Below are 27,577 nucleotides of genomic sequence, written 5' to 3'. Positions count from 1 at the left end.
ACTCACAAATAAGGGCTCTTTTTTCACAATACCTAAGGTAAGTCAGCTTTATGCCTGAAAAATTCAATTAACCTTTTCACAGATGGGCTATACTATGCAGCTGCTATTGAGGCACACATCGCATAAGTTACTCTGAATGAGTATGTGTTTATGTATGCTGCTTCTGCTACCACATGTATGCACGTGAATATCAATGCATGTGTATGCAGGTGACTTTGTGCTCATTTGTGGGCATTTCTGTGAACAAGGAGGAAAGCAACTGTGTAAACCTCCCTGGTGTGAACCTGGATTTTGTCTTTGAGCTACGTCTTGCTCCAGTAACTCCCCAGCATCACATTAACTCTGCACCTCCACCGAGCTCCTCAAAACAGGGAAGAAAAACATCAAAGATGGACAGTCAGGCTGCTAGAGCAAGTTAAACTGCTGGAATCTGACTTCTTTGTTGACTTAAATGAGAACAGTCAATGGTTTGCAGTTTCTCTGAGGTAGTAATCTTTTTTAACGTCAATCCCTATTTTGTTGGGTGTGGTTCTTCACTTCTGCAGACACCATACTGAGTGATATGGTGTGTCAGTGAAACATCTGGTTTTATCTTGTATGCAACTGGTGTGCTTTCAAATGAAAGTATGCACCACAGTTTCATAACCAAAATGAATTGCTCTAAACACCTTTAGGCAACAGAAAACTTTGGTGAATGATGTGCTCGTGAGCCCAAGTAACTTTAATATTATTTAACTCATATCATTAAAAGCAATGCACTTAGATGAAGTAGTACAGTGTGAAAATTAGATTTTAAGAAAATGTTGTCTTTTGTATAATTTCTTACTGTTTAAGCCAAACAGTGGCAAGGAAAAGCTCCCCTTTAGGAGGGAAGAAACCTTGAGCAGGACCAGGCTCATAAGGGGGGACCCTCCTGCCGAAGGCCGGGGACGTCAGCAGCACACAGCAGTCATGTGGAAGCAGCAGCGGGATGACCAGAGGGGAGAGGGGGGGGGGGGGGCGGGGGGGGGGGGGGGGGGGGGGGGGGGGGGGCGGCAGGCAGGCGGAAGCAGCAATGGGATGACCGGGGATGGGGGCGGGACCGCAGGCCAGAACGCAGCTCCCGAGGCTCCGGCCTGCAAACATGCACAAAGGAGAAAAAAGGGGGGCCGGCACAAGAAACTACAGGAACGATGGACAAAAATTATAGCTATGAGATATTTATAATAAATAAAAATGGTAATGGAGAAGAGAGGAAGGGAAAAGGAGAGGAGAAGAAGGGTGAGAGGCACCGCCCAGCGGATCATGTCGGTGCCCCCCTGCAGCATAAGCCTATAGCAGCATATCTACCCCGAAGCTATATTTGAGACTAACTATTATAGTCTTGTTCTATAGCTGCAACTATGACTACTGACTCTAACACACTAGAGTTTACACTACCTAGAGATTTACCAACACCAGCTAGAGGTTTACTAAACACTAACTATAGGCTTTACTAAAGAGAAAGGTTTTAAGTTTAGTTTTAAAGGTGGAGGTGGTGTCAGCCTCCTTAACCCAGATTGGAAGTTGGTTCCAAAGTAATGGTGCCTGATAGCAGAACGCCCGCCCTCCAAATCTACATTTAGATACTCTAGGAACTACGAGTAAACCTGCACTCTGGGAGCGGAGAGCTCTGCCAGGAACATAAGGCACTATCAAATCTTGTAAATAATGTGGAGCTAAGCCGTTTTGGGCTTTATATGCAAGTAATACAATTTTAAATTGGATTCTGAATTTTACAGGTAGCCAATGCAGCGACGCTAACACTGGAGAGACGTGGTCTCTCCTGCTGATTCCTGTCAGCACTCGTGCTGCTGCATTCTGGATCAGCTGGAGCCTATTCAGCAAATTACTTGGACATCCTGCTAACAACACATTACAGTAATCCAGTCTAGAAGATACAAACGCATTAACTAGTTTTAATAATTAATTCAAATTATTTATAATTATTTATTATTATTATAACATCATCCCTACTTAGTTTTAGTTACTCTAAACTTAACTATCTTAAATATTAACCGGCACACGATGGCGGCATCTGTCACGTTTCCAGGATCCCCCTCGTCACTATGACGTATAGGGGGATCCCAGAGGGATTATTTTCATTTTTTCATTCATTTGTCTGGCTGTATCTTTTATTTTGGCGGGCCGGAAGTCAGACTTTTAGAATGCAAGAAAATCCGGTTGGTTTTCAAAATAAAACTGCTTTCTGTGGGCTCCACTCGCTCCGCTATCAAAATCTGGTTTGGGGGGGGGGTCCCCGCCGGCATACTGTACGTGGCCGTGTATATATCACGGCCACGTATCCCAGCACCAAAATGTTGCAATTTCAAATTATTATTCTGGCGAGATCTGAAAATAATTCCCAACAACGAGGAAGCATCAAAATACTGATTTTATTCACAGCACCACAACCAAAATGTTACTTTTTTAAATTTTTAAAACGTTACCGTTTTACATTATTCTGACGAGATCTGAAAAAACGTTGCAACCACGAGCAAGCAAGTGATTATGTAAATTCACTGAGTGAATATTATGAAAGTAAAATATATATATTTCTATGCAGAAACTAACTCAAAATATTGATTTCTTTCACTCAAAAATGAAAAATGTCCACCATGTTTGTTGCTGTCACGGCCAGAATCTTAAAAGTCACGTGACTTGGACGCAAAATGAATAGGCAGAAAAATGTAACAGTTATACATTTCAAAATGTAACAGTTATACATTTCAAGGGCTAATATTGTAGCCCCTCTACGTTTTTGCACTTTGGACCAACGTAGGCAGGGTACGTTTTCATGTGAGACTGGGTTGCATATACATACACGCATACACACACATAGACATACACCGGCTTGTTCACCTGCATGCTGGCTCTGTAGTTTTTGGGGTTAGGTAGCGGTAGCGGTAGCTTAGCTCAGACTGCGATCAGATCTCAAGATTTGGGTCGATTGCTGTTCGTGTTTTGGTCGGCTCCGTGCCGGTTTCATGTTTTGTTTGTGGTTTTTTTGTTGCAGATTTCCAGTGCTTGACGTGTGTCTCCGTGTGTTGCTGCTTCCTGGATTGGCAGTGGGTGTCGTCACCCCCCCCCACCCCCCAAAAAAAAAAAAAAAAAAAAATCACTGGGTTTGTATGTGCATATTTATGTATGTGTATGCATATGTATGCGAATATATATGTATATATATTAAATATAGTAATAATGCACATATATATACCTTTGGTTTCTACCTTCATGGTATCAATCATTAATATGTGTGCAGACAAGGTAAAAAAAGAAAAAAAAAAAAAAAAAAAAAGGATAGCTATGGGGTCTTTCGCCTGCCCCGCCGAAAGTCCCAAATTGTGCTTATATATGTGTCGACACTCACTGCCCATCACCCGTCGCAGGGTTGCTGCTTGCACATCATCTTCTTTTTCATTTAGACCCGTCGCCAGCATGTAGTCTTCGAACTCCGATGTGAATTCGTCCCAGCTTTTTGCGACGTTGCCGGTCAATTTCATCTCTCCCGGTGGTGGTATTACGGACGCCATTGTAATGCTGATGTCTTCTTCTGTGTTAGTTAACTATTCAACTTGGTTATTTACTTCTGACACCATGTTTGTGTACGATAAATGGAGAGGAGACATGGAGCGTGTCTATCACTTGAGCTGTATTGATTACCGTTGGAGACATCAGCTGTACAGCACTTCCTGTTTAACCGTTGGGCCAAACGGTTTCCATGACAATACAGCAGAACAACAGAATCCCATAACAGCCAGTGCAGAGAGATTAGCAGCGGAGTGACATGAGCTCTCTTGGGTTGGTTGAAGACCAGAGTGCTGCTGCATTCTGGATCATCTGCAGAGGTTTAACAGAGCACACAGTAAGGCCGACCATCAAGGAATTATAGTAGTCAATGCATGACATGACCAGAGCCTGAACCAAGAGCTGTGTCTTCTGTTCTGTCAGGTAGGGTCGGATTTTCCTGATATAAACCTTATGCACCCTTTCATTACTTGCTAGACTCTAGAAGTAAAATATCTGACACAAAAGGAACTCACATAAACACCTCCTTTCAAAAAATTATTCCATAAGGATTAATAAAGCTAAACTTCCTGGGAAATATCTTACTTAAAACAATATCTGATTCCATATACATCCTCATATTCTCTTAGAAACACTCAGCAACCCTTGTTTTTCGTTCCTTTAACCTTTAAAGAAATTGGCAGATGTGCTTTTAAGTTTAAAGCCCCATCAGATTGGAACAACTTACCCATTAATATAAGAAAACTTAATTTGTTACATCTCTTTAAAAACTCACTATATTCCAACCTCAATAAACCATGTAGTTGCCTTTAGTGGTACTGCCTTCTCATTTTATTTTTATTTATTTATTTTATATACAATGTATCTATTTCTTCATATACTGTATCATAATGATGATGATAATGACTATTATTAATATTAATATTGTTGTTCTTGTTGCTATTACTGCATTATATGCAGTGTTTACCTGTGTTCTTGGGGTTGGTAGGTCTTGACTGGTGTGTGGGCGGGTTTGTGTGTGAGAGCCTTATGTATGTATTATGTATGTTGTACTGTATGTAACTGTTTTGTATTGTTTTGTATGTTTTTTGTTGGACCCCCTCGAAAACGAGATGATTCATCTCAAGGGGCTATCCATTAATACATTTACTTAAAGTCAACTGAAAGGACTTAAGTCCTGGTAAAAGAGGGCTGGCGACACCAGTGCTCTATGACAACTCTCCCTTTACATGTATTAAAAAGAAATATGTTTTTGCTTGGTATCCAGACATTTCTATGACAGGAACAATATACACATGCCCGCCCAAACAAACCAACACACACGCACGCACACACACGTACTGTATATATGTATATATAAAGAGTAGTTCTTATATTCATAAAGCACTATTGAATCGAGCTGAATTTTATTTTGAATGGAAGTGAACTGAAAGAAACATTACAGTTGAAAGAGGGTATACTTTCTTTTGTACACGTTGTTATAAAAATGTATGTAGTAACTAAGAAAACCCTTTAAACAGCCGCATTACTCTACAGCATCCTGTTTCTCTTCATTTCAGCTTCTTAAAATAGTGTCAGTGGGCGCTTCTTCACCAAATGTAGGCTATGATAACACTCCAGCTCTCTCCCTCTCTCCCTGGATTGTACCATCGCTGGGAATGAATGTGTGAACTTGTGCGATGAGAGCTGGAAATGAATACTTCATCTCTGACCCACATAATGCCGATATCAGGCTGTATGAGCGCTCCACGGCTGTGAGCTGCGGGAACAGTAGGAGGCTTCCACGCCGCGGATTGTCTCATAACCGTCTCCCTCTGGATCAGGATCACCCCCCCTTTTATCCCTCTCTCCATTTCTCTTTCCGAGGAAGACAGGAGGGAGAAGCAGCATCACATTTCGACAAAAGGAAGGGCTAGAGAAACGGAAAAAGTAAGTAGGTCCTGAGGGGACATGGATGCAAATGTTATGTTGTTCCTTGTGGATGGCATGAGTCCTGCCTCAGTTTTAGGATTACTTCAGCCTGATCAAGGTTTCTCTAAACTTAGTTCATGACATAAGGGTACAGAGAGGCTAGCGCTGCCTTAGGCTGCTATGGACTTAAATTAAAACTATCTTAATGAAGATTTTTGATTTTGCTTGGTGGCTTAATTGTTTCAACTGACAGATTTGTATTGTATTTATTGATTTTTTTATACCTGATATATCCTTCACTGAGATAATACATGTTATATAAGTACTATGTGGGCTAAGTCTCTTCTTCGCTGACCAATTTAATGCCTTCACAACAACCAAATAACCCTCTTCCTCTAAATCACATATTATCAATATGAACTTTTAACACAAGCAGTCACTTACTATTGTTTATGTCTTTTAACATATTTGCTATTTAAGCGATAATAAGTCAAAGCATAGAAACCAGGCCAAAGACCCTGTGGAATACCATATACAGTATACTAACAATACTATATATGGTAGGCTAGGTAGGTAGTTTATTCAGTACATTTAGCTAAAACTCATGCAGTCTTACACAGTAAGGGACATATCCTCCCTTCCCAATGGTTTTGAAGGTTTACAGAGGTGTTTTTTCATATACAGTGCTCTGTACATAATAAAGAGTGGTCAAACTATGACAGTCAACTACAGTATACAACAGTAACAGTAACACAAAAGTTTAATGATGACCTCTTCAAGTTGTCTTAATAAACTGAAATAACTACAGCCTCAACGACAGAACGTATTTTTCAGGGTTGATACATTGATATATTTATATTTATATATTTACATTTGTCCTATATCTGAAGGTTGCTGGATTAGTTAGATATATTTCTTCAGCTCCTGCCCAAACCCATGACATGATTACTGATGGTTAGGGAGCTTTTGTTGCAGTCCTCATGACAGTGATGACTGCAAATATAAAGGCCCTCCAGTCCTCATCTGAAAGGTCACTTGTTTAATATTCACCTCACTTGTCTCCATTCATTGAGGCTTAGATGCAAAGTAACCATAATGGCATTTCTGACTCTTCCTTTCTCCTTCAAGTAGATTGCCTCACACAGAGATGTATGATGTTTCACAAATCTGTTGGAACCCCTCTCCTAACTAGGGCGTAACAGCCCTCGGTGCTCCAATTACCACTCTGCTGTCATCATTACTGTATTTTCCAGCTTTTCTACATCTACCTTGGTATTCTTAAAGTTTTGTTGTGTTCTTTCTAATGTTGCTGTTGCTTTGGATTGCTCTTCTGGAATTTGTCAACTACCACAACGTCTAGCTGGTTAGTTATCAGCTTATCACTGAATTATCACTGCATTTGAAAATACCACAGCTTAGCTTCTTGCATCTCTACCATTCTGTACATTGGAGGAATATTCCATTTTTGATTTTCAATTCATAGTAGGCATGTTATGATACAGTATTCCCGCAACCTGGTTATGGTGTTCCAGATATGCCTTACTAAGCTGAATCTTACACCCTGCTTCTATGAGATAATATTGGAGGCATCATTGCACACTGTTGCGTGGGAACTTGTTTGGCCTGATAGACCCCAACCTCCACTGCTCTTGTGGTCAGGGCTTGTTTTTGGCTACCTTAATAAGTGCGTTTGTGTCACGGAGTGGTAGGATGAGGACCCAAATGCAGGAGAGCAGGAGCCAGGAGTTGCAAAAAAAACTGGGTTTATTAAGAAATACAAGAACCAAAAAGGCTGCAGAGCAGGATTAGCAAAAAACACAAGAGCAAAAACCAAGTACCTGACAGGACACATGGAGGGAGAAAACAGTATGGAACCACAAGGAGCAAGGGGAAAGACAAGGCCAGATATACTACACAAGGGGGTAACGAGACACAGGTGTGAACAATCAGGGCAGATGGAAGACAGGCGGGGCAAAACAGAAACACAAACTGGGGGAAATGTCAACCACTGACAGGTTGAACTGTGTTTTAGTTCAAACACATTCGCTTCTTCAAGTCTGTAATAAATGAGGGGTTTGGATCTTCGTTGTTTCATCCTGGATAATGGCTTTGACAATCATAAGTTCAACTCGTGTACAGTTGCATGATGTTTGGCTTGGGGTAAAACCCTCTATGCATTGCGAGGACCGTTCTTATTTTGACATCAATGGCTTTCATTTCCTCCTTTGTTCAGGAGATACTGTATCTGCAGGGTGTCTGATTTTTGGCAGGGAATGTGCATGAATCTGCCTGATTTTTCTGTAGCTATTTAGTTGTGGCTAACTTCCTTGTAGCTTACTTCATAATTGCCATCTGCTTGTGGGATCCCAAGCTATTTGTAACTGATTTTGTGTGTGTGTGTGTGTGAGTGAGAGTGAGAGTGAGAGTGAGAGTGAGAGTGAAAGTGAAAGTGAAAGTGAAAGTGAGAGTGAGAGTGAGTGAGAGAGAGAGAGAGAGAGAGAGAGAGAGAGAGAGAGAGAGAGAGAGAGAGAGAGAGAGAGAGAGAGAGAGAGAGAGAGAGAAACAAAATAAAAAATAATCAGAACCATTATGTTTTGCTACACCAACGTAGAGCCTACGCCGCTGCCGTGATGCCGTCGTGAATCCTTCTGACTTCTCTGTCACTCCATTTCGCTATGGTGCAGTACCCCCCGAGAGCGCTAGGGGGGTGCGTTCTTTTCCGGTCACAGTGAATCAAAGAGATAAGGACAACTATTGTGCAAAAAAACAAAACAAAAAAAATCACAAAGTTCACGACTGCTTCATGAACCGGAACCGGAAATGCGTTGCTACTAGGGGTGGAACGGTTCACAAAATCCACAGTTCGGTTCACATCACGGTTTTGTGGTCACGGTTTTCGGTTCGGTTCGGTTTAGTTTCTTTTGTTTAAAATCAACACAAAAACAATGTCAACATATTTCAACTCTGTGAAATTTTTAATTGAAAGATGAGTTTTCTTCAGTCTTAAAAATAAAAGTACAGTGTTTGAAATACAAAGAAATAATGCTGGATTTCTTATAAAAACTTATCACTGCGCCATCTAAAATAACAAAATAAATAATCATTTTTCCACTTGAAATTAAAGTGCACTGCAGTGTTTGAAATACAAATAAATAACGCTGGATTTCTTAAAGTTAAACTTAAAGTGTCACTGTGCCATCTAAAATAAAATAATCAGTTTGCCACTTGAAATTTAAGTGCAGCATACACCAAAACTAACATATACACTGCACTATTCAACACTGCTTTGCTCATATTTTCATGTTCTTTTGCAAGAAGATCAATTTGTCCAAATTCTCTGCTAAGAGACGAGATCTACTTGCAGTGACAATGTCCCCTGCAGTGGAAAAAATTCGCTCACTTGGTACAGATGTACCTGGGACTGCAAGGTAACGTTGTGCTAACTTAGCAATGTGAGGATACTTATGTTCGTTGCTTTTCCACCAAGCAAGTGGATCTGCTTCCACAGGAATGCAGCCTGTGACCCTGTATGCTGTGATTTCCTCCTTAATGATGTGGGACAAAGGCTTGGTGGCTCTCTCCTCTGTTGTAAAGAGCTCTCCAAAGAGCTCTGCCGTAGCAGATTTTTTCAGGGGAGGAGATGACATCCCTGATGCCTCTGGCTCTCCAGCTGAGGATGAACTGGCCATCTGGGCTTCTCTGGGTTGACCCTGAATGATAAAATGACAAATAGCATAGTTGTTTTAAAAATATTGATAACAACACTTTCATAGCAGCAAAGACACAAAAATCATTCTCTTCATTGTTTCTCATCATTGTTTAGTTTTAAAAATAGAGAAATTGTAATGATGATAAAATAGGTAAAATTAGTTTAAATTCAGTTATAATTACAAAATAAAATAAAAAACAATACCTGCTCTTCAATTTCCATGATCTCTCTGGTGACATCACTGTAGATCTTCTGAACAGAGGCTTCTTCCAGGTAGGGCAGGGACTGGAATCTTGGATCCAGTGCTGTGGCTCTGTGCAGATAGTCCTGAAGTTCAGGGTTCCCATATCTGCGGTCTTTAGTGATGGCTGCCTTAACATCTTTGGAGGTGGAGCTGTCCTCTTCACTTGGTGTCATGGATTTCAGTATCATCTTCTGCAGAGGGATGATCATGGACACTGAGGGAGAGGTTTCTGTGCTCATCAGTGTCGTCACAGTCTTTAGAGGTTTGAGAATCTTTATCAGATCCTCTGCCAGTTTTGCCTCACTGTCAGTCAAAACAGCAATGTCCTTGACATTCTTCTTCATATCCTTGTCCATCAGAGCAGAATAGATGGCAGCCTGCTGTTCCACATAACGCTCTAACATGTCATATGTTGTGTTCCAGCGTGTTGTGACATCGTGAATTAATTTGTGAGCTGGTAATTCCAGCATTTTGAGTTTGAGGGCATGGCTGGCTGTTGTACTCTTATGGAAAAATGCTACCACTTTCCTAACTCTTCCAGGAGTCGGGATACCTGATTTATTGATACTGCATTCTTGGCCTTGGACCTGGACGCCTCCCTAGGGAGGTGTTCCAGGCATGTCCCACCGGGAGGAGACCCCGGGGAAGACCCAGGACACGCTGGAGAGACTATGTCTCTCGGCTGGCCTGGGAACGCCTCGGACTCCCCCCGGAGGAGCTGGAGGAAGTGTCTGGGGTGAGGGAAGTCTGGGCATCCCTGCTGAGGCTGCTGCCCCCGCGACCCGGTAACGGATAAAGCGGGAGAAGATGAGTGAGTGAGTGAGTGAGCATTCTTGGCTGCAAGATTAACAGTATGTGCAAAGCAGCTAATTTGTGGCCCCAGTCCAGCTGTTACATTGACTGCATTCACCATATTTTTTGCATTGTCTGTAGTAACAGGGATTGTGCTGCTGCCCCTTTCCAACTTCCATTCTGTCACTGCTTCTGTCAGTGCTTCAGAGAGATGCTGGCTTGTGTGGCTGTCATATAGGGGGCGGGTCTGTAAAACAGAACTTTTTAGCTCCCACTCTGAGGTAATGTGATGGACAGTTACAGTCAGGAAACTTTCAGTAGCCCTGGAGGTCCATCCATCGGTAGTAAGGGCTACACACGCTGCTTCAGACAACTCTTTAACAATTCCTCTTCGTGTCTCTTCATAAAGTGCGGGTATTACCATGTTGCTGAAGTATTTTCGGGAGGGGACGTTGTATCGTGGCTCAAGCGCTTTTAACATGCGCTGAAATCCCCCACCCTCCACCACAGCATAAGGCTGCATATCTTTAGCTATAAAACACCCCACTGCTTCGGTTATAGCTTTTGCCTTGTCGGACTTGTCATTTAAAGCTAGTTTAAAAGCTGCAGGGAGTATAAGTTGTTCTGTACCTCTCCTCTTTGTGCTGTCCAGTGACAGAGTGGGGTGATGTCTCTTCATGTGAGTCAACATGTTGGACGTGTTGCCGTCAGCGTAAATAACGCGAGTCGAACAATGCTTGCACACGGTGGTACTTTTGTCCACAACTTTCTTGCCGGCCTCGTATGTCACCCCAAACCCAAAGTGCCTCCACACTGCAGAGCGATATTGTGCTGCCGGTGCATCTTCTATTTCTCTTTTAACGCCGCCACTAGCCATCTCCACAACTGAGCTACTAAACTTCTTCTTCGTGTGATTATTGCCGGCTGAGACAAGCAACGGCTACAACTGCATTCCGCCACCCGCAGGAGTGTCCCTGCTACTACACTCCATTACTTCCATTATGAAAAAACCGATAAAGTTGCGCATGCATATGAACCGAACGGCACACACGCGCTCCGAACCGAAGCAGTTGTACCGAACGGTTCGGATTATTTTCATGAACCGTTCCACCCCTAGTTGCTACCAAGCAAACCAATCACAGCCTCTCAGTCTGTGTTGGTCTGTGACCTCTTGACGCGTAGTTAGAACGGCGTGCCTGATCCAGCCTTAAAAGAAGCCTGTAATTTTCATCACAGGTGACATCTCAGAGACAAAATGAAAAAAAAAATCACATTGTCTGTTTTTTAAAGAATTATACTGGAAAATAAGTAAGTAATAGTGTTTTAAATATTTTTATCCCGATTTTATCACTAAGTCAGTCCTGGACATTGCTCCCTCTACCAACCCCGGGGAGGCCCTGCACTGATCTCAGGTCTCCCTGAGGCCCTGCACTGATCTCAGGTCAGGTTCAGGTCAGGCTCAGGTCACTCCTTACTTGAGGAGTGAGCAGGCCGCTTCTTTTCTCTGGCTGGACGTGACACGTGACACGTTATTCCGGCCAGATCCTCCCCACCCCATCTGGTTGGCCAGAGGGGGCAGTAGAGCCCAGGACTGTTGCATGTTTTTGTGAGGCTAGATCACGTTAGCTACCCATGGGAACACGGGGAGAACATGCAAACTCCACACAGAAAGGTCCTTTCACCAACCCCACCCAGGGCACTGAAGTCATGGGGGAACTAACACGCACTTCAGCACCCACAGCGTCCCCGGTGGGAATTGAACCCAGGACCTTCTTGCTGTGAGACGGCTGCACTACCAGCTGCGCCACCGTGCCCCTATCCCAACATGCGGCTCCCGCCCAGCCACGGAGGACCAAGGCAGCAATGCCCCCCCAGCGCAGACAGCCACCCCCCACCCAGGCAGGGCCGGGCCCTTCGAGCGGGACCCCCACGCCCACAGCCCAGCCCCCTCCAGGAAAACCGGAGACGCCCTAGCCACAGCCCCTCGCCCGAGCCCCTCCCAGCCACCCCCCCCCACCGCCATGAGGTAACCCCCCCCCACAGACCCCCAAGGCCCCCCCCCCAGCCAGGGACAGGGCCCCGCGGCCCCACCCACCGCCCCCCAGGGGCCACCAGAGGCCTGCGTTCCAGCTCCCCCAAGCCGACCCCCAACCCCAAGGGCTACGAGATCACCCCCCCCGCCCCCACTAGGTAATAAAGCCTATAACCAGAGATAATGCAATTCAGGCGAATGTTGTTCAGTGGAGGCAGACATTATCTCACTACTAATACATTAATTATACATTAATAACTCTCTTGATATCCGAACAGCACGCCCCCTGTGGCACAATACTTGTATGTCTTCCATTTTCTAATAATTGCTCCCACCGTTGATTTCTTCACACCAAGCTGTTACCTATTGCAGATTCAGTCTTCCCAGCTGGTGCAGGTCTACAATTTTGTTTCTCACATCCTTTGACAGCTGTTTTGTCTTGGCCATAGTGGAGTTTGGAGTGTGACTGTTTGAGGTTGTGGACAGGCGTCTTTTATACTGATAACCAGTTAAAACAGGTGTCATTAATACAGGTAACTACTGGAGGACAGAGAAGCCTCTTAAAGAAGAAGTTACAGGTCTGTGAAACCCAGAAATCTTGCTTGTTTGTAGGTGACCAAATACTTATTTTACAGAGGAATTTACCTATTCATCCAGTAAAAATCCTACAATGTGATTTTCTGGATTCTTTCACCCCTTTCTGTCTGTCATAGTTGAAGTGAACCTATGATGAAAATTACAGACCTCTCTCATCTTTTTAAGTGATATATATATATATATATATATATATATATATATATATGTATATATATATATATATATATATATATATATATATATATATATATATATATATATATGTATATATATATATATATATATATATATATGTATATATATATATATATATATATATATATATATATATATATATATATATATGTATATATGTATATATATATATATATATATGTATATATATATATATATATGTAATCACAGAAATTTCAGTCTAAGCATTTGGAGGAGTTTGACGGGACTGCAATCTTTTTTATCTTTTTTATCTTCTGCACATGTAACTCAACCTCTCTAGACACTCTGTATATTGGCAGGTATATTTAATTGTATTTCTAACTAAAGGGTGAAAGGTGACTTCAAATGTTGTGAGGCTATAGATGTTTTATTCTAAATTCAGTCCTTTCTGTGTCCTTTTTCCGTAAAATTCTGGGATGTTTTTCCCTACAGGATGGATAATTACAAAGCAAACTGACATTGCACTGCAAATTGTTCCAGCCTGAAATATTCAAGTTTGGAGTATATAATGTAACTGACTTGGCCTTGGCTTCAGGCAGCTTTTGCAATCTTAAGATTAGCATGGTGTATCTATGATAAACAGAACAATAAACAGACTGACTTTAGATGTTCTTTTAGCTTGTCAACCTGAATGAAAAGATAATTAACGATAAAACATATGACATTACAATTTACCTTATCATACTTATTTATTGAGACTTTTGGTGGTTTTACATCTAAAGACGGCCCATGTTAAGTGTTAGCAAACAAAAGGTAGCTACAAAACATAATTAAAAGCTTCACGTTGGAGGAATGGTGATTGACATTGATTGAAAAGACGCATACACATACATTAAGATGTGTATGCAATGTTGATTTCAAGCTGGTCATGCAGTTAATTTAAAGGAAAAAAAAGTGCAGACTGCAGTTAACTGCCTGGATAAGAACCACCCTGCCTCCTTAGGAGGTTCATGCCATTCGGGCTCATTGTTTTTCATCTCGTTGCTTAAACAACCGTTAAAAGCAAAGCAATTGACAAGTAATCATGTACAGAAGACAGAAAAAACACAGAACCTGGAGAAAACTAACTGTTGCTATGGGAACCTATTCTCACACACTAACCTGGGAGAGCTATTATTTTGAAGGCCAATCCTCTTTATTATCCACCTCATTTCCATCATGTCTGTGAGAAGATCAAAGATGTGACAAAAAGATGGTGCACAGGAATAACATAGACAGAGAGATAAAAGAGAGGTGAGAAGGGTAGGGTGTGTAATTTTTGAAGAGGAGAGGACAAAACAAAAAAGATGTGATGCTTGAAAGGATGTACTTCTGAGAAACTTTGTCAAATTAAAATAGTTACAGTTATAGTCACAGTTAGCGTTGCTGTGCATTCTGGGTTCAGCCACATACTTCCTCCCCCAGTCAATGCTGGAAGCTGCATGTAGGCAGGAGAAGAGTGTTACGGGCAGTGGCAGCAGTAGCTCAGGTGGTAGAGCGGGTCGTCCAATGATCGGAAGATCGGCGGTTGGAATCCCGCTCTGTCCCAGTTTGCTGTCGTAGTGTCCTTAGGCAAGCCACCATACTCACCTTGCCCCGTGTGAATGTGTTTGAATGTGTATGAATGTTGGTGGTGGTCGGAGGGGCCGTTTGGTGCGATATGGCAGCCACGCTTCTGTCAGTCTGCCCCAGGGCAGCTGTGGCTACAAAACGTAGCTACCACCACCAGAGAGAATGTGTATGAATGAATAATGATCTCTGTAAAGCGCTCTGGGTGCCTTGAAGGCAGAAGGGCGCTATATAAAACCAAGTCATTATTATTATTATAAGGCAACACAGAGGTCCTGGGGGATGACACGCTGGGGGATGACACGGCCAACAGACATCAGAAGAGGAAAGGATTCAAATTAAAGCTGCAAGCAGCGATGAACGGGGCCTCGCACCCTTGTGCACGTTCAGGCGTGCTGCAGTGGAAGTGCTTGAATGACTTGCATGTAGATTCTTCATGCCTGGACATTTAGCGGATGACACCAGCCACGACTCTCTATATCAAACCATTCAAAAATTGTTTTTGTTTTTTTTGTTTTTTTTATATTTTTATCACGTTTTTTTTCCCCATTTTATCACCCAGTGCTCCAACACTAACAGTCCTGGGCATTGCTCTCCTCTACCAACCCCGGAAGGGCCCCATTTAAAAGTTATGGCAGAAAATAGGGACTATCAAATATCGACCAATCAGAAGAAGGGGCAGGGCTAATTTGCACCAATTTTGTTCAAGGACTCAAAACCGAGTCAGATGACACCACCCACAAGTCTTTATGTCAAACAGTAGGAACTATCAACTATGGACCAATGAAATGAAGGTGGGGGGCGCTTTTTGGCGTCTATTGCCGCCACGGTAACGCTTTTGAAAGATAAAAGTAATGCGCGTCGTCGCAGGATGGAGACGCACATTTTGATGTATAACACACCTGGGTGCACGTTACGGTTCGCGCTGTATTAACTGCTGAAGGAATGGCATAAATTGCGCCAAAATTACACGATTAATTCAAAATGGCCGACTTCCTGTTCGGTTTCGGCCATGGCGCCAAGAAACTTTTCTTTAAGTTACAACATGATACAGGTGTGTACTGATTTTCGTGCATGTACGTCAAACCGTATTGTGGGGCTTGAGGCACAAAGTTTTCTTGGGGGCGCTGTTGAGCCATTTTGCCACGCCCATTAATGCCCATTAAATATCAAATTTTTCCTCAGGCCTGTCTTGCATGCAAAATTTGGTGACTTTTGGGGCACGTTTAGGGGGGCAAAAAGGCCCTTCTTTCGTCAGAAAAAGAAAAAAGAAAAAAGAAGGAAAATTCCTACAGATACAATAGGGCCTTCGCACTGTAAGTGCTTGGGCCCTAATAAACACTAGAGATACAATAGGGTCCTTGCACTCTTAGTGCTCGGGCCCTAATAATAAACACTACAGTTAATACAGTACGAAATGGTGAGATTTCACTGACTTCCAAATGAAAGCCCACACCAGCCACCTGATTCCAGCTCAGCTGTAATTAAGCTCTCTTCCAATCAGCTATGGGAGCATGGGATTTCCTTACAAAGGATTGAAATTCCTTTAAGAAGAGTGATCTGAAATATGCTAAGCTGGATAAATGAATGTTTTTCAAGCTAGCTCATTCTACTTTCCAGCAGCTCACCCTCACAACTGGTCATTCATACATATTTAAGTAGAGATCTGGTGTAGAATGATGAAAAAAGGAATAAATCCAAGAGCAATGTTCTATTTAAATACTAAAAGAGTTCTCTATAATGCTACATTTAAATGTACCATTAATACTCAGATCAATGGCAACACAATAACCAAGCTGTAATTAATTCAGATCCAATAGAAAAATTGTAAAGGACAAAACAGATTCCTTCGTTAATTATTAAGCTTTTTTCTAGTTGACTGTGTGTATATTTGCATTGGATCGGATTTTGTCACAAATTGTTTTGCTGTCTTTTACTGTAAATGTGCCAAACTAGCACTTGAAGCTTAGTAAACAAGACATACATAAAATTATCAAATAAATGTTAAGTATATTCTAATTTGATTATTGAGTATCATGTGTACATCTCACGGACTACTGTAAATGTTCACGCTCTGCTGTACCATATGTGGCATCACTAAATCTGTACTTGTTTCTTACTCTAGGATATCAAAAGTATCAAGATACCCAGAGAAGATGTGACCTCTGCCTGGCCTTTAACACACCAACTTCTGGCTTCTGCTTCAGCTTTCCAACACAGCACTACCTCCTCACACTGGAGCCCCGATCCTTCAATTCCAACTTTTCACAACCACCTCCTTCATTCATTTTCCCTGGATTTATGCCCCCTCTTCCCTGTTACCATTCCAAGCAGACCATACACAATTGTGCTTGAGAACATGGCTATACCTAATGCTAATGAATTTCACTGGCAGAGCCTGGCACGCCTGCCCAGTGGACGTGTCTACCACACTCTGTCTGAGGTTGGGGGGCAGATGTACATGCTAGGGGGCTGTAATGCTGCAGGGAGGCCTTGCCCAGCTTTGGAGCTCTACTCCCCTGAGGTATGAAAGAAATGCACCCTGACACATTAGATTATGTTTTAACACTTTCACTGTTAGGAATGCGGTTGGAGTCCGATACAGATGTAAGAGAGCAGGAGGCAGGAGTTCCAAAAAATGTCATTTATTTAAATTAAACAAAACGCTGCTGAGCAGGATACAAAAACCAGAGCTTAAACAAGAATCAAAAACTACAAAAACCTGACTTGGAAAACACGGAGGGAGGAAACAGTATGGACCAGCAGGGAGCAAGGGAAAACCAAGACCAGATATACAGAAGGGTTAACGAGACACAGGTGAAGACGATCAGGGTAGATGGGGAAACAGGAAAGTCAAACTAGAACAGAAACACAAATACATGTCACAATACATGTTACAAAATAAAACTGGAACTATAAAAACCATAACTTTCACATTGTTACAACTGCTGCTATCAGTGAATTTATTGAAACAAAAGGGCAAAACATATGCATTATTCATGAAATCAGTAATATATTATATATCAGTCTTTTAAATTGAAAGATTAAATCAACAAATGACAAAAGGATCACCAGTTGTTTCTTTGTAAGACTTAAGTTCATAGAAAACACTGTCATATTTTCTATTTTAATTGGAGATAAATAAGATATATGAAAGTCAAAATTTGTGATTTTGATATTTTGACAGCTGACCTGTTCTCTTTATTTTCAGGGAGACCGCTGGATACGTTTGCCCCCGATGCCCACCCCTCGTGCTGGTGCTGCCGTAGCAGTACTTGGAAAGCAGATCCTGGTGGTTGGAGGAGTGGGAGAGGACCAGAGCCCTCTTAAGGTGGTGGAGATATACAACACAGAGGAAGGGAGGTGGAGGAAGAGGTGCGCACTGCGGGAAGCACTAATGGGTCTTTCCATCACTGTCAAAGGTATAGATCATTCAATACCAATACTGACCACATGTTAATCGCACATTTATTCTGTAAGAAAATGAAAAGAGCAGTTTTGAAAAAAATCAAGAACTAAATCACAGTTAATAAATGTGCCCACAGTTTACTTACGACATTTTGTTAATGAGCTCCTTCATCCATCCATCCATCGTCCGCCGCTTATCCGTTCCCGGGTCGCGGGGGCAGCAGCCTCAGTAGAGATGCCCACACTTCCTTCACCCCAGACACTTCCTCCAGCTCTTCCTCCAGCTCCTCCGAGGGGAGTCCGAGGTGTTCCCAGGCCAGCCGAGAGACATAGTCTCTCCAGCGTGTCCTGGGTCTTCCCCGGGGTCTCCTCCCGGAGGGACATGCCTGGAACACCTCCCTGGGGAGGCGTCAAGGAGGCATCCGGTACAGATGCCCAAGCCACCTCAGCTGACTCCTCTCAATGTGAAGGAGCAGCGGCTCGACTCCGAGCTCCTCCCGGGTGACCGAACTCCTCACCCTATCTCTAAGGGAGCGTCCAGCCACCCTGCGGAGGAAACTCATCTCGGCCGCTTGTATCCGCAATCTCGTCCTTTCGGTAACTACCCAAGGTGAGGGTAGGTGCGTAGATTGACCGGTAAATCGAGAAGCTTCGCCTTTCGACTCAGCTCCCTCTTCACCACGACCGTCCAGTACATCGACCGTATAACTGCACCGATCCGTCTGTCAATCTCCCGCTCCATCGTTCCCTCACTCGTGAACAAGACCCCGAGATACTTGAACTCCTCCACCTGAGGCAGGACTTCTCCACCCACCCGGAGAAGGCACGCCACCCTTACCCGGTGGAGAACCATGGCCTCGGTTTTGGAGGTGCTGATTCTCATCCCTGCCGCCTCGCACTCTGCCTCAAACCGCCCCAGCACCTGCTGAAGGTCCACAAAACACATGTAGACTGGTTGGGCAAATGAACCCTCGAGCACCCTGCGGAGGGTCTAGAGCTGGTCCAGTGTTCCGCGAGCGGGACGAAAACCGCATTGTTCCTCCTGAATCCGAGGTTCAACTATCGGCCGTATTCTCCTCTCCAGTACCCTGGCGTAGACTTTCCCGGGGAGGCTGAGAAGTGTGATCCCCCTATAGTTGGAACACACTCTCCGGTCCCCCTTTTTAAACAGAGGGACCACCACCCCGGTTTGCCACTCCAGAGGCACTGTCCCCTTCCTCCATGCAATGTCGCAGAGGCGTGTCAACCAAGACAGCCCTACGACATCCAGAGACTTGAGGTACTCAGGGCGAATCTCATCCACCCCCGGTGCCACTGAGGAGCTTATGAACCACCTCAGTGACCTCAGCTTGGGTGATGGATGAGCACGCCCCAGAGTCCCCACCCTCTGCTTCCTCAATGGAAGGCATGTCAGTCGGGTTGAGGACATCCTCGAAGTATTCCTTCCACCGTCCGACGATATCCCCAGTCGAGGTCAACAGCTCCCCACTTGCACCATAAACGGTGCCGGCAGAGTACTGCTTCCCCCTTCTGAGGCGCCGAACGGTCCTCCAGAATTTCCTCGAGGCCGACCGAAAGTCTTCCTCCATGGCCTCCCCGAACTCCTCCCAGACCCGGGTTTTTGCCTCGAGCCCGAGCCGCGGCTCGCTTGGCCTGCCGGTACCTATCTACTGCGTCAGGAGTCCCACCGGCCAATATAGCCCGGTAGGACTCCTTCTTCAGTCTGACGGCATCCTGTACTTCTGGTGTCCACCACTGGGTTCTAGGATTGCCGCAGCGACAGGCACCGGAGACCCTGCGACCACAACTTCGAGCCGCCGCGTCGACAATGGAGGCAGAGAACATGGTCCACTCGGACTCAATGTCCCCCGCCTCCCCCGGGATCTGAAAGAAGTTCTCTCGGAGGTGGGAGTTGAAGATGTGCCTGACAGAGGGCTCAGCCAGACGTTCCCAACAGACCCTCACAATCCGTTTGTGTCTGCCCCGTCTGTTCAGTTTTCTCCTCCGCCAGCGCTTTCAACTCGCCACCAGGTGGTGATCAGTTGACAGCTCAGCCCCTCTCCTCACCCGAGTGTCCAAGACATGCGGCCGAAGGTCAGATGAAACGACAACAAAGTCGATCATTGACCTCCGGCCTAGGGTGTCCTGGTGCCATGTGCACTGATGGGCACCCTTATGTTTGAACATGGTGTTTGTTATGGACAAACCATGACTAGCACAGAAGTCCAACAACAAAACACCGCTCGGGCTCAGATCGGGGAGGCCGTTCCTCCCAATCACGCCTCTCCAGGTATCACTGTCATTGCCCACGTGAGCGTTGAAGTCCCCCAGTAGAACAATGGAGTCCCCAGTTGGAGCACTATCCAGTACTCCTCCCAGGGACCCCAAGAAGGCCGGGTACTCCGCACTGCTGTTCGGCCCGTAGGCACAAACAACAGTGAGATACCTTTTCCCGACCCGAAAGCGCAGGGAAACAACCCTCTCGTTCACCGGGGTGAACACATGGCGACTGAGCTGGGGGGCTATAAACAAGCCCACACCAGCTCGCCGCCTCTCACCCTGGGCAATTCCAGTGTAGTGTCCAGCCCCTTTCAAGGAGCTGGGTTCCAGAGCCCAAGCTATGTGTGGAGGTGAGCCCAACTATCTCTAGCCGGTATCTCTCAACCTCACGCACAAGCTCCGGCTCCTTCCCCCCCAGCAAGGTGACATTCCATGTCCCCACTGTGAGGGTTTTGGTCCAGGGATTGGGTCGTCGAGGCCCCGCCACGACTGCTACCCAACCCACATTGCACCAGCGTCTCACGGGCCTTCCTGCGGGTGGTGGGCCTACTGGAAGGCGGGCCCACGTCGCCATTTCGGGCTGAGCCCGGCCGGGTCCCACGGGCAAAGACCCGGCCACCAGGCGCTCGCCTTCAAGCCCCAACCCCAGGCCTGGCTCCAGGGAGGGGCCCCGGTGACGCCGATCCGGGCGACGTAACGGTCCTTGGTCTTTTCTTATACATGACTGACTTGTGAAGCTCCTTCAATCAAATAAAATTGTATGTGCTTAAGAAGCACTGCTGAGCTGAATTTCATAAAACTAATTTGCAAATTGGTGCCCAAGCAGAGGAAAACTCACGAAAGCCAAAGAGGCTTCCGTGAGTTCCATGAGTTTCAGCTGTTGGAGCTTTAAGGCTTCATGAATTCGAGGTTGGAAGTAATTTGAGGCTTTGTACACTTGGATGTAGTTCATCCCTCTTTTTCCTCCCAGATCCTCTGAAAATCAATTTTAGGCTTCTGTGATCTGCCAAAATTTTGTTCATATTCAATCAAAGCCCCAATGACACCCTGTGGAGCATGTGTGGACATCCGTGAGGTTGTTTTTTCCCCAATATATTTTCAGGTGCTAAGGATTTAGTATTATTCAGCAAAGCAGGCATCAATATGGCATCTAAAAGTGTAAATCTAGGTGCCGTGGTCTGGTTTTTCACTGGTGTTGCTCTGTGAGGTCCCACAAGGGATGTTTCAAAAATAGAGCACTTTGTGAGAGATAGCGAGTTTAATCACAGTGTCCTAGATCACATTATGCAGTAATCTGGTTGTGGAAAGATGTATATCTTGCGCTGTATTCTTCTTTGTGGAAGTTTTGCTTTTATAAAAGATGAGTGGTGTAAAACCTCTAATTTAAATATCTCTTCCTATGTGATTAAAATCTGTTCTACAACCTTCTAAAATGCTTATACTCACAACCTCCACAGGTTAACACAAATTCATTGTACGAGCACATAGTGTGTTTTTTGAAAACTAAAAAATAAAGTTTAGTAAAATTAAATTCACACTATATTCTATGCCATTCTCATGTCAGTCTTACTGCAAGATCAAGCTGCTGTGTGTAAATTGAGGTGGCCCAGCTGCAGTCCAGTGCTAAAATGGTTCATGGTTCACAGTGGCTGACATGATAGAGCTGTTTCGCTGCACTTCCACATCTGGTGGGACTTGCATGTAATTAATGTTTGCCCAATGGGATGAATTCATTATTTAGTTTTTATTATATCTAAAAAACACAACAAAATCACCATTGTTAAATTAACACTAGACAGTGTGTATCTGTGTCCAACTCTATAAGTGTTATTTTAACACTGTTTCGAATCAAAGTAAAATCTTAGGGTAAATATCATTTATTAAACACTTATCTGTGTTCTCCAGTAATAATTCTGAACACCATACAGTGTTGGAGTAACTTTGGTTCAGTCTGAGATAATTAGCAATTTAAAAAGTATTAGTGTAAATAACCCTATAAAAGAGTGGACACATATACAGAGTGTCCAGGGTTAATTTAACACTAATGATTTGGCTGTGAAGGGTTTTCTTGATTCTTACTAAAGAAGATGTCAAAATTGTCACATAAAACTTTCATATTTAAGTTTTAAAAAGTTTCAAATGTGTTTCCTTTTTTTTTTTCATGGTCATACTATGAAGAGCAGCATTCGGGGAACACTGCCTGCTCAAGTTAGGAGACCAGGGGCCTTATGTACTAAGAGTGCGGCGCACAAAAAACGTGCGTACGCCACTTTCAACGCTCACGGTCGGATGTACAAAGAATGACGTGAACGTAGAAAGCTGCAGTCCTTCACTCACACATTAAGGCTGTTCTACGCACTTTTCTGAGGTTCTGTCCGTTGGCGACACTCACTGGTGATGCAGTGAAGTGCAGAATATAAGGAAACGTCAACAATAAGTTCACGACCACGTGAAGGACATGACAGTCCCCACATCACCAGATAAATTACACAAGAGTGGAGCTGCAACAATCTCACAATCAACCACATGATCTGAACAAACAACTAAAGGAGCTCAACGATTGAACCAGCAAATCCCGATGGAGCTTTGGCTTTGTGTAATGATGCACTAACGCTGCCATAAACATTCAAACCACTGTGGTCACGCCATCTCCGCTTCGGAGAGGCGCAGTCGCGCTATCTACGCTTGGAAATCAATTGCCCGTCTACATCGCGTTGTACGGTAAAGCGTGTGGACGGCTTCAAAACGGCTAGTATTATTATTTTCATGTCTTGAAATAGATACATATGTCATTACTTTTTGTAGTTTTACTAAAGTCTAACAAAATGATAAAAAAAAGCAAAGCCAATCGCCCATTCAGAATCCCATTCATTTCTATATAGGCAGATTTTAAATATTCATTAAAAAAACAAATCAAATTGTTTTCAGGAAACTGCACCATATTCTTGTTCATCATGTACTCAGTCCTCACTCAGGTACCTCTGACATCATTTTCAAGTTCTTTCACTGCAGCATTTTCTAATGCTAAATTCATACCCAATATAATACTAATAGTAATTCATTTTTTTAATCTGCTTATATACCTGTGTATTGGGTATGATTTTAGCATGTAATTATTAGAAAATGCTACAGTAAAAGAACTTGAAAAAGATGCCAGAGGTACCTGGGGACATGATACAAGAATACATTGCAGTTTGCTGAAAACAATTTGATTTGTTTTTTTAATGAAAAAATCCTGAGAAAAAGCACAGAAGTAAACTGACGTTAAGAGCAACTCTCCGGGGTCTCGTGTATCTTTTCATAGTTGTAATACAAGTGAGAATACAACAAAACTGGCGACGAGGTAATGCGTACTTGCGTTGTGTTTGTTATTTTCGGAAGAAAGTCTGAGTTTAACGAGTTTTATTTTTCCACGAGTGTAAGCGTAACGTCGTGGTTGGGCAACGGTGCCGGCTGTGCAGTGTGGATGACACACAGCGCTGCTTCAGACTGGAGGAGGAAGAATCTTCCCGGTGGAAAGGAGACTGAAACAAGGGAAGAATTGTAGGACCATAATAAAAGAGAGGACAGTAAGTCAAAGGTAAAAATAAGAAGGAAAAAAAGAGATGAAAAAAAGGGACTGATAAATTGTGCAAATAAGGATAAGACTAATCGCTGAAATCAGAGGAATTTAATGAAAAATTACTGAAAATGGCTGCACTGATTGGAAATATTGGGCCGTTTGAGGAAAATAGAATAATGTAGTTCATACACTGAGAGATTTGAGTATTTTGTGCTTGCTAACAAGATTGAAGATGAAGTCATAGTGCCAACCTTCTTAAGTGCAATGGGAGGAAAACATTCAATCTGATTCGCAGTTTAGTGCAACCAGACAAGCCAGGAGACAAGTCCTATCACGAAATAGTGAAAATGTTAGGAGATCTTTACTCTCCAAAGCCACTGCTTATTACAGAGAGGTTCAGATTTCACAAAAGAAACCAAGAAGAGAGTGAATCTGTGGCATAGTTTGTAGCAGTGCTGAAACACTTACAGAGCATTGTGAATTTGGACTTTCACTTAACGAGACCATACGTGACAGACTGGTGTGTGGTCAACGCAGTGAGGTTGTTCATAAACGACTGCTTACAGAGGCTAACCTGACACTGGAAAAGGCCACCAGCCTAGTGGTTACAGAGGAGGGCTGGAGCCTGGAGGACACAGGTTCAAGCCCCTGCATTGCAACCAAAAGTCAACCACCTTGGGCCCCTGAGCAAGGCCCTTAACCCTTACCCCGGGCGCCGTGCCATTGCATGGCAGACCACTGCTACTAGTTCAACTAGAAAATGGAATAGAAAATTATTTCTTCTGATAAGCACATTAATGGAGATGGCAGCCCGAGAATCACAGCAGCTAAGGGCCAGTCCCAATCCCCCCCCTACCCCTACTTTCCAGCCCTACCCCTAAATTTTGCGCGTTCCCGTGAGGGTAGTGGTCGCCCAATTCCTCTTTGCATGTAGCGCTAGTGGACATAACGAGGGGTAGTGAGTATGAATCTAGCCCTTCAGAGCAAGGCACTTTGTTTTTTTTGTGGAGAGAAATTAGCCAGCACATCTCCAATGGCATCTCACCACAAAACATGGATGTCATGTTGGCAAGCCATCAGAGTTTTTTAGGAGGAAACTTTCTGAATTCAAGTCATCACAAGACACAATGCGAAAAGCCTCCACTACATCAGCCAAAGCTCTAGAGGCGTCTTATGCGGTGTCTTTGCTCGTAGCTAAAGCCAAGAAACCATTTACCATAGCTGAAGACCTGCTGCTCCCCGCCGCTGTTGTATTGGCCAAAACCATGCTGGACAAAAAATCAGCGGATATATTAAAAACTGTGCCTTTGTCTAATGACACCGTTTGCCGCAGAATAGACAGAATGGGTACAGACATTGTCGAACAAGTTGTGGGAAAACTTGGTGACTCTTTTTCACTCCAGCTGGATGAATCCACAGATGTCAGTGGAAATGCACAACTTGTGTCATTTGTAAGATACATTGAGACTGATGACATTTGTGAACACGTACTTTTCTGCAAAAGTTTGGAGGGGAGAACAACAGGAGAGGACATTTTTAATGTCGTTAACACGTTTTTCTCCGAAAATGGTATCAGCTGGAAATCCTGCAGCAGCGTCTGCACCGATGCGGCTGCATCAATGACGGGCAGCGCGAAAGGGCTCATTGCGCGGATTAACAAAGAAAACCCCGAAATTAAGTGGACTCACTGTGTGATTCACAGAGAAGCGTTGGCTTCCAAAAAAATGAGCCCTGTGTTGCATGATGTTTAGAATAGAATAGAATAGAATACTTTATTGTCTGTCCCAATGGTGACAGAAATTCCTCTTTGACAGGGCTCACAACCACATTCACACATTCCCATAAGGACACGTTACAATATAAAAAGAATAAATACGTTAAAAAACAGTAAATAAGTTAAAACAGACATGACAGTGCCTGTTAAAAGTGCAACAATCTATTTGATGGTGTTCAGAATGGTTGTGGCAGATTATGAACGACAGCATCAAAGTAATAAACTTCATCAAGTCAAGGACACTTTTTTCCGCGTTTTTTCCGCCGCCTCTGTGAAAATATGGGAGCTGAACAGACACAACTGCTGCTGCATACAGAAGTGCGCTGGCTCTCTCCAGGGAGAATACTCAACAGGCTGTTGGAGTTACGGGCTGAAGTGCACACCTTTCTGACAGAGCACGGATCTCCCCATGCCACCTCATTCCAGGACACGGACTGGCTTGCAAAGCTATGCTATCTGGCAGATATATTCAGCAAACTGAATGAACTGAATGTGTCTCTGCAGGGCAAGGACACCAGCATCCTGAACCTGTATGACAAGGTGGGTGGTTTCCTGAAGAAAGCAGAGCTGTGGAAAAGGGCATGTGCTCAGGAGTATTTCACCTGCTTTCCTCAGGTGGATGCTTTTCTCTCCAATGAGGATGTGGAGACAGCTACGGTGAAGTTAGTCATAGTGGGACATTTGGATAACTTGATAAATGTTTTTTTATTCCTACTTTACTGACATGGAGGAGAAATCTGCACAGCTGGATTGGGTGAGAACCCCTTTTCTATTGTCTGAAGCAAACAGAAGCAAGCTTCCTGTCACTCATCAGGACAAACTGATGGAAGTGGCATCTGACCGTGGCCTGCAGATGAAGTTTGGCACATCCACTCTCACACAGTTTTGGGTGTGTGTGAAGCAGGAGCAGCCTGAGCTGGGACAGAAAGCTGCAGGGTAGCAGCTGCTACCTTTTGCCTCCACATATTTATGTGAGGCCTCCTTCTCTGCTATGATGCTGATCAAAACGAAGCAAAGAAACAGACTGTGCCTGGAGAAGAGCTTGATCACAGCAGTTGCTTCCCTGCCACCAAGAATGACAAAGATCCTCAGTGAGGTACAAGCCCATGTTTCTCACTAAAATGTACTGTAATTGCAAAAGACTCTTCAATGTTCAATGTTCAATGTTCAATGTTCAATGTTCAATGCAACAATTCAATTTTATATGATGAAAACTTGCAATTTTCATTGTTTGATCCCAAAAGAAGTAGAGTTGCTGATTATTTTGTGTGAGTAAATCTTTATTTATTATTTATTTATTATTATCAATTTGTAAAGAAAATGTGATTTATTTATAATTAAGTTAATAGTTATTTATGTATATTCATTGTTTTCTGTTTTTCTTATTTGTTTCTACATGCAATGTTTAGTTTAATGTTTAGTTAAGGTTTAATAAATCAGACATTGATGGCACAGCACTGTACCTTTTCTACCAAAAATGTTTTGCACTGGTCATGGGGTACCCCATTGAAAAAATAGAAAAAATTGAAGTAGCAAGTGGTGTCCCAATCCCTAGGGAAGATTACAAGGGCCCTACGCCTGTGGCTTCATTTTAAGGGCTAATGGTAGTGAGTGAGGGCTAGTGGTAGTGAGTGAGGGCTAGTGGTAGAAAGCAGGGGGTGTATTGGGATTGGCCCTAAGTGCATCAACCCAAGTGCATAAGGTGTCTCTTGAGCCCAAGAGCAAGGCAGCAACTAGCAAACCAGGCTATTGTTGTAGGAAAACAGGACACCAAGCGGCAGAATGTTGGTGTAAAGACTTGGACTGCAGAAACTGTTGTTGTTGCCGTTGTTGCCCTCTCCAGCAATGGTCCAGATGCTTCTCCCAGCAGCAGTCAGGAGGTCTGGAAACGGGTCCCCTTTGGGGTTCGCGAGAACTAGGACCACACGCTATAGGAACAGCTTTGTCCCTGCTGCTGT

At 43.7% G+C, this 27,577-nt stretch overlaps 1 protein-coding gene across 1 annotated transcript in view; it reads left to right on the top strand.

The window, feature by feature from the left end:
• The first annotated feature begins 5,264 nt into the window (after nucleotides 1-5,264).
• Nucleotides 5,265-27,577, top strand: part of klhdc8a (kelch domain containing 8A) — a 128,942-nt gene continuing 106,629 nt past the window's right edge. Inside the window, exons 1-3 of the mRNA XM_061728774.1 lie at nucleotides 5,265-5,475; nucleotides 16,721-17,119; nucleotides 17,807-18,017. Coding sequence (XP_061584758.1) covers nucleotides 16,955-17,119; nucleotides 17,807-18,017 — 376 coding nt within the window. The 5' untranslated portion in view covers nucleotides 5,265-5,475; nucleotides 16,721-16,954. The remainder of the gene's footprint in view (nucleotides 5,476-16,720; nucleotides 17,120-17,806; nucleotides 18,018-27,577) is intronic.

This window comes from Cololabis saira, chromosome 8 (genome assembly GCF_033807715.1).
Source record: "Cololabis saira isolate AMF1-May2022 chromosome 8, fColSai1.1, whole genome shotgun sequence".
Classification (NCBI taxonomy): Eukaryota; Metazoa; Chordata; class Actinopteri; order Beloniformes; family Belonidae; genus Cololabis; species Cololabis saira.
The sequence above is the reverse complement of the archived record's forward strand: the minus strand, read 5'-3'. Positions and strand labels throughout refer to the sequence as shown.